The sequence below is a fragment of the Passer domesticus genome, chromosome 28 (assembly GCF_036417665.1).
Source record: "Passer domesticus isolate bPasDom1 chromosome 28, bPasDom1.hap1, whole genome shotgun sequence".
NCBI classification, from domain to species: domain Eukaryota; kingdom Metazoa; phylum Chordata; class Aves; order Passeriformes; family Passeridae; genus Passer; species Passer domesticus.
The window spans coordinates 4203744-4216894 of record NC_087501.1 but is presented as its reverse complement, the minus strand read 5'-3'; the positions used below and the strand labels follow the sequence as shown (position 1 = coordinate 4216894).

The window sequence follows — 13151 nt, the reverse complement described above, 5'->3', positions numbered from 1 at the left end:
GGCCAAAAGGTCATAATTTGTGAATCCCTACAGCTCAAGTTTGTAAATTATGAAACAGTGGAAACTTGGTTTTTCCTGGGATTCTTGCATGCTCGAGTCGCAGAGAATACTGGAAAAAATTCAGTAATTGTTAAAATCATTAACAATATTTTCACAGATTTTTGTTTTATTTTTACAAAAAATCAGCAGATTTTTTTCCCAAGTTTTGAATGCTGGAGGTCACTGTGGTGTTCACAACCTCACCACATAAAAGGCCTTTTTTTCCCTATTTTTCCCCCAAGGAATGGGTCCCATCCACCTGAACGAGATCGACTGCACGGGCTTTGAGAAGTCGGTCACGGACTGCAAGTTCAACACCGAGTCCCAGGGCTGCAACCACGAGGAAGATGCTGCTGTGAGGTGCAACGTGCCAGCCATGGGCTTCCAGAACCAGGTGAGGAGCTGAGGGATCCAGGTGTGAGGGAATTTTGGGTGGGAATTTTGGGCAGGAATTGGGTAGGAATAATTTCACCCAAGCCGTGAGTATTTAATTCAGATTTTATCTAAAAAAGGAGGGGAAATGAGGATGAGTATCCCATTTTGTGGGGGTTTTGAGCTCCTCTCGACTCATCTCAGAGGCCTGAAAATGAGGAAAGTCAGGTTGAATGACACTTGGAGCAACGTGGGATGGTGGAAGGTCCTTGTCCATGGGAGGGGTTGGCACTGGATGATTTTTAACCCAGTTTTCAACCTTTTCCAACCCAACCATTGTGTGCTAACTGCATGAACCAGACCCAGATTCCTCTGAGTGCTCCTTCCAAAGGTCTAAAGCAGCAGGGCAGGGAAGCTTTTCCAGGGAATTCCTGCAGCTGGTCCAACCCATTGAGCTGCTGGGCTTGGCTGGACCATCCCCTGCCAGACTGGGAGAGGAGCTGAACTCCCTGAGCTCAAGCCCTGAGGAGACTCCGAGTGCTGCTCCATCCCTGGATGGTTTCCCTGTGCCTTCCCCTTGGGGAACCCCTCCTGACCCCACACAAAATGGGACACGGTGCTGCACAGCCCGAGTGCCCTGAGTCATTTTCCCTATGACAGATCTGGGGATGTGCTCATCTTTTCCTGACTCCTCATCCTCCCTGTGGATGTTTTATTCACAGCCAACGTGTCCATGTCCCAGTTCTGTGTCAGGAATGTCAGGCCTTGCCTGGAAGCAGATTCCAGCACAAAGACCCAGCCAAAAGGTCATCATTTGTGAATCCCTACAGCTCAATCCCCACAGCTCTCCTTTTTGCCAGTCAGAATTCCCTCTGTGGGAGGGAAATCCCTCACCAGGGTTTCTCCAGCTCTGTGCTAGAGGGGGAATTTTCCGCTGTGCAGCCCCTGGGTCACTTCCAGCTGGGGATATCTGATGATTCCAAAATTCTGGGGGAACAAAACCTTCTTCCCCACCCGTTGCCCTTCCCCTTGGGAGTCTGCTGTGGATTTAGGGGTTCTGTGTCCTGCAGCTTCGCCTGAGCGGGGGGCCGCAACCCCTACGAGGGCCGCGTGGAGGTGCTGGCCGAGCGCAACGGCACCCTGCGCTGGGGCACGGTCTGCAGCCACAACTGGGGCACCGTGGAGGCCATGGTGGTGTGCCGGCAGCTGGGGCTGGGCTTCGCCAGCCACGCCTTCCAGGTGAGCCCCTTCCCACCCCTGCCAGGCCTTCCCATCGGGGTGGGTGGCGTGGGGGTGCTGGAGGAGGTGGAAAGGTCATCCCAAAAGGAGCTTCAAGGGTGGAGCTGGAAAGGCCTTGAGGGTGAAATCTCGTTGTACAATGGCCATGGAGGGGGGGAGTTGGAGCAGGAGGAGCTGTGGATGATGAGAAATGAGGGAATTTCATCAGGAACTGGAATGATGGGATAAGGGGATGGCTTCCTACTGCCAGAGGGCAGGGTTGGATGGGAAAATGGGAATAAATTCTGCCCTGGGGCTGTGGTGAGGTCCTGGGATGGAATTCCCAGAGGAGCTGCGGTTGTCCCATCCCATCCCTCCATCTTGGAGAAACCTGGAGAGTGGAAGGTGTCCCTGCCCAGGTGGGACTGAATGAGTTTTAAGGATTTGGTGACAAACATTCTGTTTCCCTGAGTTCTCTATTGTTTTCTCACAGCTCGGGTTTCCCGACATTCCCCAACCCCTGCTTGGGCTGGTAGCTGCATGCAGGTTCTTGTCCCTCCCTGAAATGCAGAGGTCAGGTTCAGACTGGTGTCAGGTCTCCTGAAAAAATTGGATTTTGCTTCTAGAGTTGCTCCAGTGCAGCCTGAGCAGCAGGGCTGGATCCAGCTCCATGAATTGTTGGTATTCCCTGCTCCTCTCCTGCCCCAAACCTCCTCCATGGCCAGGAATGACACCTCAGTTCTGCCCCACCCTGGGAGTGCCCAAGGCCGGGCTGGACAGGGCTTGGAGCAAGCTGGGCTGGTGGAAAGTGTCCCTGCCCAAGGGATGAGCAATCCAAACCATTCCATGACCTCTGCCACCCTGCGCTCATGGACACATCCCAACCATGCTCCATGGCCAGGGAGGGATCTGCAGGTCCTCAGGGGACACTCAGGGCTTGGACACCCAGCAGGAAGGAGGCTGGAGCTGCCCACGTGCTGCTGGAGCCATTCCCTGCTCCAACTGCTTCCTCCAGCTGATTTCCCCCCATCAAACCCCGGAGCTGAGGATCTCCCCACCCCTGAGCGTGGCCTTTCCGACTGCCTGGCAATGTTGACACAGCCCTGAGAGTCCAGCGAGGAAAAGGCATTTTTTCCCTGAGCTGAGGCTGCTGGAATTCGGAACAGAAAAGGCTTTTACAGTGCCCCTGCTCCAGGAGCATAAAGCCCCAGTGTGCAGAACAGGGCAGCCCTGTGTGCTCCCAGCCTTCCCAAACAGCCGGGGGCAACGGGAGCCATGGGACACCGGGGGTTCAGTTCCTGGAAACTGCTCCCAGCTTGGGCACGGACAGATCTCACTGGATTTTTTTAGGTTCTTTCTCCCCTCCCCTTCTCCCAGGTTTTGGGGTTTGGGAGTTGACGTTGTGCCATTCCCATAAGTTTTGCAAAACTGGAGGATGATGAGAGGAGAGGAAATTTCATCAGGAACTGGAATGATGGGACAAGGGGGAATGGCTTCCCACTGCCAGAGAACACAGTTAGATGGGATACTAGGAATGAATTCTTCCCTGGAACAGTGGTGAGGTCCTGGCATGGAATTCCCAGAGAAGCTATTGCTGCCTGCCCCTGGATCTCTGGAAGTGTCCAAGACCAGATTTAAACAACCTGGGATAGTGGAAGGTGCCCCTCTCCATGGCATGGGGTGGGACTGGATGGGATTCAAGGTTTTTAAGGATTTGGTGACAAAACTTCAGCTTCTCTGAATCCCCTGCTCCAGCATCCTTTGGCAAGATCCTCCTGGATGATGTGGGGTCTTGCCCTGAGGGAGAATCCACACTTCAGGCCGGTAAATATTCCCCTAAGAGCCCAAGGAATGTGTGAAATGCCTTTTCCTGCCTTTTTTTTTGCCCAGGAGACGTGGTACTGGCACGGGGACGTCAGCGCCGACGACGTGGTGATGAGCGGGGTCAAGTGCTCGGGGACAGAGATGTCCCTGTCCCACTGCCGGCACGACGGGGCCCACGTGTCCTGCCCCCGGGGAGGGGGACGCTTCGGGGCCGGCGTGTCCTGCTCGGAGAGTGAGTGCCTCGGGATTTGTTTGTTCTTGGAGGAATGGCATGACCTGGATGCGTCAAAGTTCTAACTCCCAGAGAGGTTCTGGCTGTGGCTGCTCCATCCCTGGAAGTGTCCAAGGCCAGCTTGGAGTGAGCTGGGATTGTGGAAGGTGTCCTTGCCCATGGTGGGATGGGATGGGATGGGATGGGATGGGATGGGATGGGATGGGATGGGATGGGATGGGATGGGATGGGATGGGATGGGATGGGATGGGATGGGATGGGATTTAAGGTCAGCTATTCCCATATGGTGAATGGTTCCCTCCCCAGGCTTTTCCGACTCAAACTCAAAGCAGGATTAATTTGGATATTCAGGAGAAATTGTTCTTTTTGAGAGTGGTGAGGGAACTTAATCAGGAACTGGAATGATGGGATAAGGGGGAATGGCTTCCTAGTGCCAGAGGGCAGGGTTGGATGGAATACTGGGAATAAATTCTGCCCTGGGGCTGTGGTGAGGTCCTGGGATGGAATTCCCAGAGGAGCTGTGGCTGCTCCTGGAAGTGTCCAAGGCCAGCTTGGAGCAACCTGGGATAGCAGATGCCCCTGCCCATGGCAGGGGGTGGAATGGGATGGGATTTAAGGTCCATATTCCTGTAGGGTGAATTGTTCCCCACCAGGCTTTTCCTGCTCAAACTCAGAGTAGGATTAGATTGGATATTCAGGAGAAGTCCTTCCCTGGGAGGGTGGGGAGGGGCTGGAATGGATTCTCTATTGAAGCTGTGGCTGCCCCATCCCTGGAAATGTCCAAGGCCAGGCTGGACAGGGCTTGGAGCAACCTGGGATAGTGGGAGGTGTTGGGGCTGGAAGTGGCTGATCCTTAAAACCCCTTCCCAGCCACACCATTCCATGGCCCTCTGATTGACATCCCATGTCATGTCATTCCATGGCCCTCTGATTGACATCCCATGTCATGTCATTCCATGGCCCTCTGATTGACATCCCATGTCGTGTCATTCCATGGCCCTCTGGTCAACATCCATGTCATGTCATTCCATGGCTCTCTGATTGGCACTGAGTGAGTCTGAGCAGCTCGGTGGCAGGACCCCTGCACCTCCAGCACCTCTGGGGTGATTTTATTTCACTGAAACCACTCATTCCTCTCCAGCCGCCCCCGACCTGGTGCTGAACGCGGAGCTGGTGGAGCAGACGGCCTACCTGGAGGACAGGCCCATGTTCCTGCTGCAGTGTGCCCTGGAGGAGAACTGCCTGGCCAGCTCGGCCCACAACACCTCGCTGACCTCGGGCTACCGGCGCCTGCTGCGCTTCTCCTCGCAGATCCACAACAACGGCCAGTCCGACTTCCGGCCCAAGAACGGCCGCCACGCCTGGGTGTGGCACGACTGCCACCGGTGGGTGCCATCCCTGGGCTCACTGCCACCCGCCAGCCCCTCCCACAGCCACAGGCAACTTCTGTCCCCATTTTGTCCCGGTTTTGTCCCAATTTTGTCCCAGCTGTGTCCCAATTTTGTCCCGGTTTTGTCCCAGCTGTGTCCCGGTTTTGTCGTGGTTTTGTCCCAGTTTTGTCCCAGTTGTGTCCCGGTTTTGTCCCGGTTTTGTCCCAATTTTGTCCTGGTTTTGTCCCAGTTTTGTTGTGGTTTTGTCCCAGTTGTGTCCCAGTTTTGTCGTGGTTTTGTCCCAGTTTTGTCCCGGTTTTGTCCCAGTTTTGTCCCAATTTTGTTCCAGTTGTGTCCTGGTTTTGTCCCGGTTTTGTCCCAGTTGTGTCCCAGCTGTGTCCCGGTTTTGTCATGGTTTTGTCCCAATTTTGTCCCAGTTGTGTCCCGGTTTTGTCATGGTTTTGTCCCAGTTGTGTCCTGGTTTTGTCTTGGTTTTGTCCCAATTTTGTCCCAGTTGTGTCCCAGTTTTGTCGTGGTTTTGTCCCAGTTGTGTCCCGGTTTTGTCATGGTTTTGTCCCAATTTTGTCCCAGTTGTGTCCCGGTTTTGTCATGGTTTTGTCCCAGTTTACCCCTCAGTTTGGTGGTTGGAAGCAACATTCCCAGGGTTTTGGGAATTCTCTTTCCACTCGGTGCTTTCCTCGCTCAGTTCTTAGGCCGTTGGGAATTAGGCGCGGCCTGTGCCTCGCTCTGAGCTGAGCTCTGCAGACGGGCCCTGCTGGGTCTCAGTGCAGGGCTCCAGGGCTGGGATAGGCACTCCCAGCTGCCACTCGTGGGGTTTTTGGAGGAATTCGGGGCAGGCCTCCAGTCTGTGCCCGTGGGTGGAGTGGGAGGAATTGTCTGGGTATGAAAACTGGCACTGGGAGGAGGGAAAGGAGAGGAATTATTTCTGTCTGAGCTGTGTGAAATGGGGAGTGGGGGTTTGGAGGGAGATTTTGGGGTGTGGGGGAAGGTGTGGTTGTGGTGAATTACAGATGGAGCAGCTCTGCTGGGAGGAAAGGCTGAGGGAACTGGGAATGCTCACCTGGAGAGGAGAAGGCTCCAGGGAGAGCTCAGAGCCTGGAGGGGCTCCAGGAGAGCTGGAGAGGGACTGAGGACAAGGGATGGAGGGACAGGACACAGGGAATGGCTCCCACTGGGAAAGGGGAGATTTGGGTGGGATATTGGGGAAGGAATGAGGGTGGGGAGGGGCTGGGATGGAATTCCCAGAGGAGCTAGAGCTGCCCCTGGATCCCTGGAATTGTCCAAGGCCAGCTTGGAGCACCCTGGGACAGTGGGAGGTGTCCCTGCCATGGCAGGGGTGGCACTGGGTGGGATTTAAATCCCTTCCAACCCAAAATCATTCCATGATTTTCTGACACCTGGGAGCTGAGTTTGCACAGACAGGATGTGAGAATTCTGCACTCACTCACCTGAGCAGTTTCTCACCTGAAAAAGGACAAAAAATGGTGGAATTCTGCATTTTTTATGCATCTCAACCCCACTAAAACTGTCAGCAGCTGTGAGGTGGTTTTCAGCTTATTTTTGAAAAATGTCATCCCATAAATACATCATTTTTTGAGGAATTAAGACACTTTTGGGTAAGTTGGGGGGGAAAAGGGAGCTGGAGGCTGTCCAGATGCTTTGCTGTGAAATGTGGACTGGTACAAGGTGGATTTTTCCCTAATTTGAGGTAAAAAGCAGTGAAATAACTCCATGCACAGCTCCTGTCCTGTTTAAAAAACTGACAAAACACCAGAGTGGTAAATTTTAAATTGTAGAATTTAAAATAATCTTTAATAATTTTTTAACCAAAGAATTTTTATAATCTTCCCAAAGAGCTGAGATGTGCAGGTGGCACTGAAAAAGGGGGAACTTGGAGCAATTTTGGACACGGTGGAGGGGAGGTGGGATGGGAAAGGGTGAGCAAGAGGCCAGGAGCCATCTGTGCTCCAGACTGGAACCACTTTAGAGGGACAGGGATGAACTCAATCCCTCTTCAATCTTTCCAGTCTGTGAACAGCAGAGTGTAAACAGCCCAGGGAGTGACTCAGGCATAGCTCAGAAACTGAGTCAGGCTCGAGGAGCTCAGACTCGCTGCAAATTCATTGATTTGAGCCAAATCTGCCTCAAATCAGCCCGGCCTCAGCCTTGGGCCTCAGCTTTGCCTCCTGCCCTGGCAACTCCTGTTTGGATGTGGAATATTATATTTCTTTTTCTTGAGTCAGGTCTCAAAAGCTCCCAAAAGAAATATAATACACCCAAGGATTGCTCAGCTATTATTTTGGGGGTGTAAAATAAGCAGGATGACTTCTGCTGCAGTGTTAGAAACAAAAAGGTTCAGTAAAAGGCAAAATAACAAACAGAAAAACCCGAGCCAGGTGCAGAGGTCTGTTCCTGGTAAAAGCACCTCACAAAAGCTCTTTGCTTTTTGTTCTCTTCTTTTTCTACCTGGTTGAGGCAGGACTTTTTGGCTTCTGTCCAATTAGCTGTCCTCAAGTTTTTGGTGAAGTCCTATGAGGTGGCTTTTCACCTCATCCTTGAGAGAAACTTCTGGGCTTCTTTCCTTTTTTGGGGGACAAAGGCCAGCTTTGCCACTCTGCATTAGGGGGCACACTCCTACACCAGAAGCAGAATAAAAACGGGAAAGACCCCGAGCAGGGAGTGAAAAATTATTTCATTCTGGCAGATGGCAATTTCTGGATTGTTATTTTTCTTTTAGTGAGGGGAAACGCAGGAAAAATTTCCTCCCCTTCCCTCTTTGCTCATGCCCCACCTGTAAATCCATGAGCAGTGGTGGTGATTGGAAGTGCTTAAGCCTTGATTATTTTTACAGCTGGAAAGGAGTGGATTTATGCCTGTTTCACTTTCTTTTTTTTTCTTTTTTTTTCTTTGTTTCCTTCTTTTTTCTTTTTTTTTTTTTTCTTCTTTTTTTTTTTTTTAATCTTAAGTAACTGGTTCTGAATTAGGCCCTGTCTGGGCCTCACTCTGAGCTGAGCTTTGCAGATGGGCCCTGCTGGGTCTCTGTGCAGGGTTCCAGGGCATTCCCAATCCTGGGATAGGCATTCCCAAAGCTGGGATTCACATTCCTAAAGCTGGAATACCATTCCCAAAGCTGGGATAGACATTCCCAGTGCTGGGATACACATTCCCAAAGCTGGGATCGGCATTCCCATAGCTGGGATCCACATTCCCAAAGCTGGGATAGACATTCCCAGTGCTGGGATACACATTCTCAAAGCTGTAATACCCTTCCCAAAGCTGGGATCGGCATTCCCAAAGCTGGGATACCCATTCCCAAAGCTGGGATACCCATTCCCAAAGCTGGGATCGGCATTCCCATAGCTGGGATACCCATTCCCATAGCTGGGATAGGCATTCCCAAAGCTGGGATAGGCATTCCCAAAGCTGGGATACCCATTCCCATAGCTGGGATAGGCATTCCCAAAGCTGGGATAGGCATTCCCAAAGCTGGGATACACATTCCCAAAGCTGGGATTCCCTTCCCAAAGCTGGGATACCCATTCCCAATCCTGGGATAGGCATTCCCAAAGCTGGGATAGACATTCCCAAAGCTGGGATACACATTCCCAAAGCTGGGATAGGCATTCCCAAAGCTGGGATACACATTCCCAATCCTGGGATAGGCATTCCCAAAGCTGGGATACACATTCCCAATCCTGGGATAGGCATTCCCAAAGCTGGGATACCCATTCCCAAAGCTGGGATAGGCATTCCCAAAGCTGGGATAGGCATTCCCAAAGCTGGGATACCCATTCCCAAAGCTGGGGTGACACAGACTGGTTCCAGGTCCCACTCCAGCTGTCTCCCTGCTCCCTCACGCCCTGGATTTGCTCCCGATTCCGAGGCTGGGCTCAAATCCAAGGTGTTGCATCAGCATCCCCCCACTGCTGTGCCCAGCCCTGACCACGTGGAGTCCAGCTGGGCCAAAGCTCAGCTTAATTCTCTGCTGAGCCAGCAGTGGGGCTTAAAAAACCCAGTGTCCCGAGTCCAGTGTCACCCAAACCCTGCTGGGCTCTGACTGCTCACCAGGGACTCCAGGCTCTCTCCTGACTTCTGCTGTGCCCAGCAGTGCTGCAATGTTCCCCAGGCCCGGCTGACACATCCCAGTTTAAAACCAGGAAGTGTCTCCCGGGTGAAAATCCAGCTCTGAGCAGGGTGAAAGAAGCTGCTCCAGCTGCTGCTTTTTGCTGATAAATTCACATTCTGCTGCTTTAAAAATGAATCAGTAAAAGCAGCCAGGTCTGGGCACAGCCAGCTCTGTGTGGAATATTCCTGGGAAATGATGGGGCTGCTCCAAGGGATGATTTTTTTGGTGGACTTTTTGCCCTTCCTTCCAGTATAAAGCATTGTGATCCCAAAAAAAACCCAAGGGATTTAATTTAGGTCTCAGGGCAGGTTGGACAGGGCTTGGAGCAACCTGGGATAGGGGGAGGTGTCTCTGCCATGGACAGGGATGGTCCTAAATGATCCTTAAATCCCTCCCCACCCGACCAGTCTGGGATTCCAGGTAAATTAATCCCAGGAGGCAGCAGGAGGGTGATGGAGCCCCACAGCACCAGCCCCAGGGAACATTTCCTGCCTGGAGTTGTCCCACTCCTGCAGCTCCACTTCAGTCCTGGTAATTAAAGGGAAGTTAATTGTAGGGGTAAATCAATTATCCCTCGGGATAATTGTCGCTGTGTGTCCCCACAGGCACTACCACAGCATGGAGGTGTTCACCCACTACGACCTGCTGAACCTCAACGGCACCAAGGTGGCCGAGGGACACAAGGCCAGCTTCTGCCTGGAGGACACAGAGTGCGAAGCAGGTCTGTGCAGGCCCCGTGTCCCGGGAATTCCGTCCTCTTCCCAAGAAAGAGACCGCTCCCGAGGGCTGAACGTGGCCTGGCAGGAGCCAGGAACCAGGCCTGGATGGAGGGATGGATGGATGGATGGATGGATGGATGGATGGATGGATGATGGATGGATGGAAGGATGGATGGATGATGGATGGATGGATGGATGGATGAGGGATGGACGGATGGATGGATGGATGATGGATGGATGGATGGATGGATGGATGGATGGATGGATGGATGATGGATGGATGGAAGGATGGATGGATGGATGGATGGATGGATGATGGATGGATGGATGGATGGATGGATGGATGGATGGATGATGGATGGATGGATGGATGAGGGATGGACGGATGGATGGATGGATGATGGATGATGGATGGATGGATGATGGATGGATGGATGGATGATGGATGGATGGATGGATGATGGATGGTTGGATGGATGATGGATGGATGGATGATGGATGGATGGATGGTTGGATGGATGATGGATGGATGGATGATGGATGGCAGAGGGATGGATGCATGGATGGATGGATGATGGATGGATGGATGGATGGATGGATGGATGGATGGATGGATGGATGGGAACCCCCAGGTCCCCCATTCTCTTTTCCACCCTCAGCTCCCTCCATCCCAACTCTGAGCTGCTCCAAAACCCCAAACTATCCATTTTCTGCTCCCTACTGAGTGAGGAATTCCAAAAGAAGCCTCCAGCTGCTGCAGTTGGAAGGTGGCACCTCCTGAAATCCCACCCAAAACACCACACATGGAGTTTACCACTGCTCATGGGGAACAACCAGGAATTTTCTGGGACTTCTGCTGCAGATTGAACACTTTTTGCCTTCATTCTCCTCCTGCAGACGTGCAGAAGCAGTACGAGTGTGCCAATTTTGGGGAGCAGGGGATCACGGTTGGCTGCTGGGACGTTTATCGGCACGACATCGACTGCCAGTGGATCGACATCACCGACGTCCCCCCCGGGGATTACCTCTTCCAGGTGGGACAGACAGCATTCCTCACACCCCCACTGCTTCTATCTTACCAGTCAGACCCAGAATTTACCACATTTGTGCATTTGACACCTCCAACTTCTGTTTATAAAGGGATTCTATTCCCAGATGCCTTAAAGGATTATCCACCAGGATAATCAACAAACACTTCCAAGGGAAAAATCAGGAACATGAGCACAGTTTGGAGATTAAAGTCTTAAAAAATCCATGTCCAGCTAATCCTGGATAGGCCCAGCCCAGCTGATGTTGCTGACAGTGTTGTCACACCCCCAAAGCACAGCACCCCTCATGGAGCTGCTTGTAATCAACATTCCCTGAACTTTGGGATTAAATGGTGCCAGTTGTGGGGTTTTTGCAGGAATTTGGGCCAGGACCATGGGGGGAATTGTCTGGGTTCAAAAACAGCCACTGCCACTGGGGAGGAGGGAAAGGAGAGGAATTATTTCTGTCTGTGAAATGGGAAGTGGGGGTTTGGAGGGAGATTTTGGGGTTTGGAGGGACAGGACACAGGGAATGGCTCCCACTGGGAAAGGGGAGATTTGGGTGGGATATTGGGAAGGAATGAGCGTAGGAGGGGCTGGGATGGAATTCCCAGAGGAGCTGTGGCTGCCCCTGGATCCCTGGAATTGTCCAAGGCCAGCTTGGACAGTGGGAGGTGTCCCTGCCATGGCAGGGCTGGCACTGGATGGGATTTCAGGTCCTTCCATCCCAGGATTCCCTGACTGATCCTTTACTCCCTGACCCGGCTTTATTCAAGTCATTTCTCTCTCCTTACAAAACAAATCGTATTTTCATTTTTTGCTAACAAAATGCTGTAAAGCACAACTGATGCTGCCCAATCCCCCTTTCAACACCCCCACCCCTCCCAGGTGGTGATCAACCCCAACTACGAGGTGGCAGAGTCGGATTATTCCAACAACGTCATGAAGTGCCGGAGCCGCTACGACGGGCAGCGCATCTGGATGTACAACTGCCACATAGGTGAGGCTGGAATCCTCCAGCACGCCCCAAGGATTCCCCTCAAATAAGGAATTTAATGCTTTCCCCCCCTGAAAAGGTCTGGTGCAATCCCAATGTCCTGGGAAATTCCTTGTGCCCAAAATCAAATTATTTTGCCAAGCTGGGATCTCTTCGGATCTCTTGGAAAACAAATGAAGCAGTGGGAAAGGGTCTGCTGTAGCAGGCAGGAATTAAAATGTTCCTGGAATGTCAGGGGAATCTCTGTTTTCCTGGAAAAATTTAAAATATTATCATTTTGTATTTTTCTTTTTGGTTGTGGAAATATCAAAGCCAAAGTAATTTAAATTTGGCTTATTCCATTGTCAAAACCATTGAAATGGAATTAACTTGGGGGCTTTTTAGGACTGTTTTTACCACACAAAATGAATTCACACAACTCCCTGCTCAGCTCCAAGTAAAACCAGCTTTGAAAATTCCCTTCTTCAATGAATGTTTTTCCTGGAAAAAAAAAATCCAGATTTTTCTCATTATTTTGTTGGGATTTTAACGGAAAATTCTCATTTTGTGTGTCACATTTCAGACTGTGACCTAGTTCAGGAAAGTGAAGCCCATTCCAGCTGCTGCTTGGGCTCTGCAGCTGAGCTGGGAGATATTTCTGGTTAAAAATAAAGGTTTAAACTTTCACTTTCTCCTAATTAGAGAGAAATTAGGGTTTGGTTCTGGCTCAGAGCAGAGCCCTCACCCCTCACAGGCCTCGTTGGGCCTCACTTTATTTTTAAAGCACCAAACCAGCGACATTTGGGTAATTCAGTCTTGCAAATCCACACCCAGCCCTCCTGGGGCCTCCTGGCTGTGCCAGTTAGGGCAAGATTTAATTAAAACTTCATTTAATTAACCCCAAACCTTTAAGCCCTTCATTTCCAGGGCACTGGTTCTACCCAATCCCAGTGTTCCCAAGGGTTTTTCCCTGCTCACCCTGTGCTTTCCTGGTGTTCCCAAGTGGTTTTCCCATTACTTTCCCAAGGTTCCCAAGTCCTTTTCCCTCTCCCAGGGTTTCCAAATCCTTTTCCCTGCTCACCCCAAGCTCTCCTGGTGTTCCCATAGGGTTTTCCCTCTCCTGGTGTTCCTGAGTGGTTTTCCTGTGCTCTCAATGGTTTTTCCTGGGCTTTGCCCCTGTTCCCAAGGGTTTTTCCCATGCTCTGCCCATGTTTCCAAGGGTTTTT

At 51.6% G+C, this 13151-nt stretch overlaps 1 protein-coding gene across 3 annotated transcripts in view; it reads left to right on the top strand.

Annotated features, from left to right (window-relative positions):
* Window positions 1–13151, top strand: part of LOXL2 (lysyl oxidase like 2) — a 59980-nt gene that overhangs the window by 44069 nt on the left and 2760 nt on the right. Inside the window, exons 7-13 of one of the 3 annotated variants that reach the window (XM_064400230.1) lie at window positions 282–433; window positions 1482–1650; window positions 3520–3685; window positions 4827–5070; window positions 9808–9923; window positions 10819–10955; window positions 11838–11949. In XM_064400230.1, the coding sequence (XP_064256300.1) occupies window positions 282–433; window positions 1482–1650; window positions 3520–3685; window positions 4827–5070; window positions 9808–9923; window positions 10819–10955; window positions 11838–11949 (1096 nt within the window). Of the gene's footprint in view, window positions 1–281; window positions 441–1481; window positions 1651–3519; window positions 3686–4826; window positions 5071–9807; window positions 9924–10818; window positions 10956–11837; window positions 11950–13151 lie in introns of those variants that run through there. The other 2 variants (XM_064400232.1, XM_064400231.1) reach the window with 2 other exon arrangements.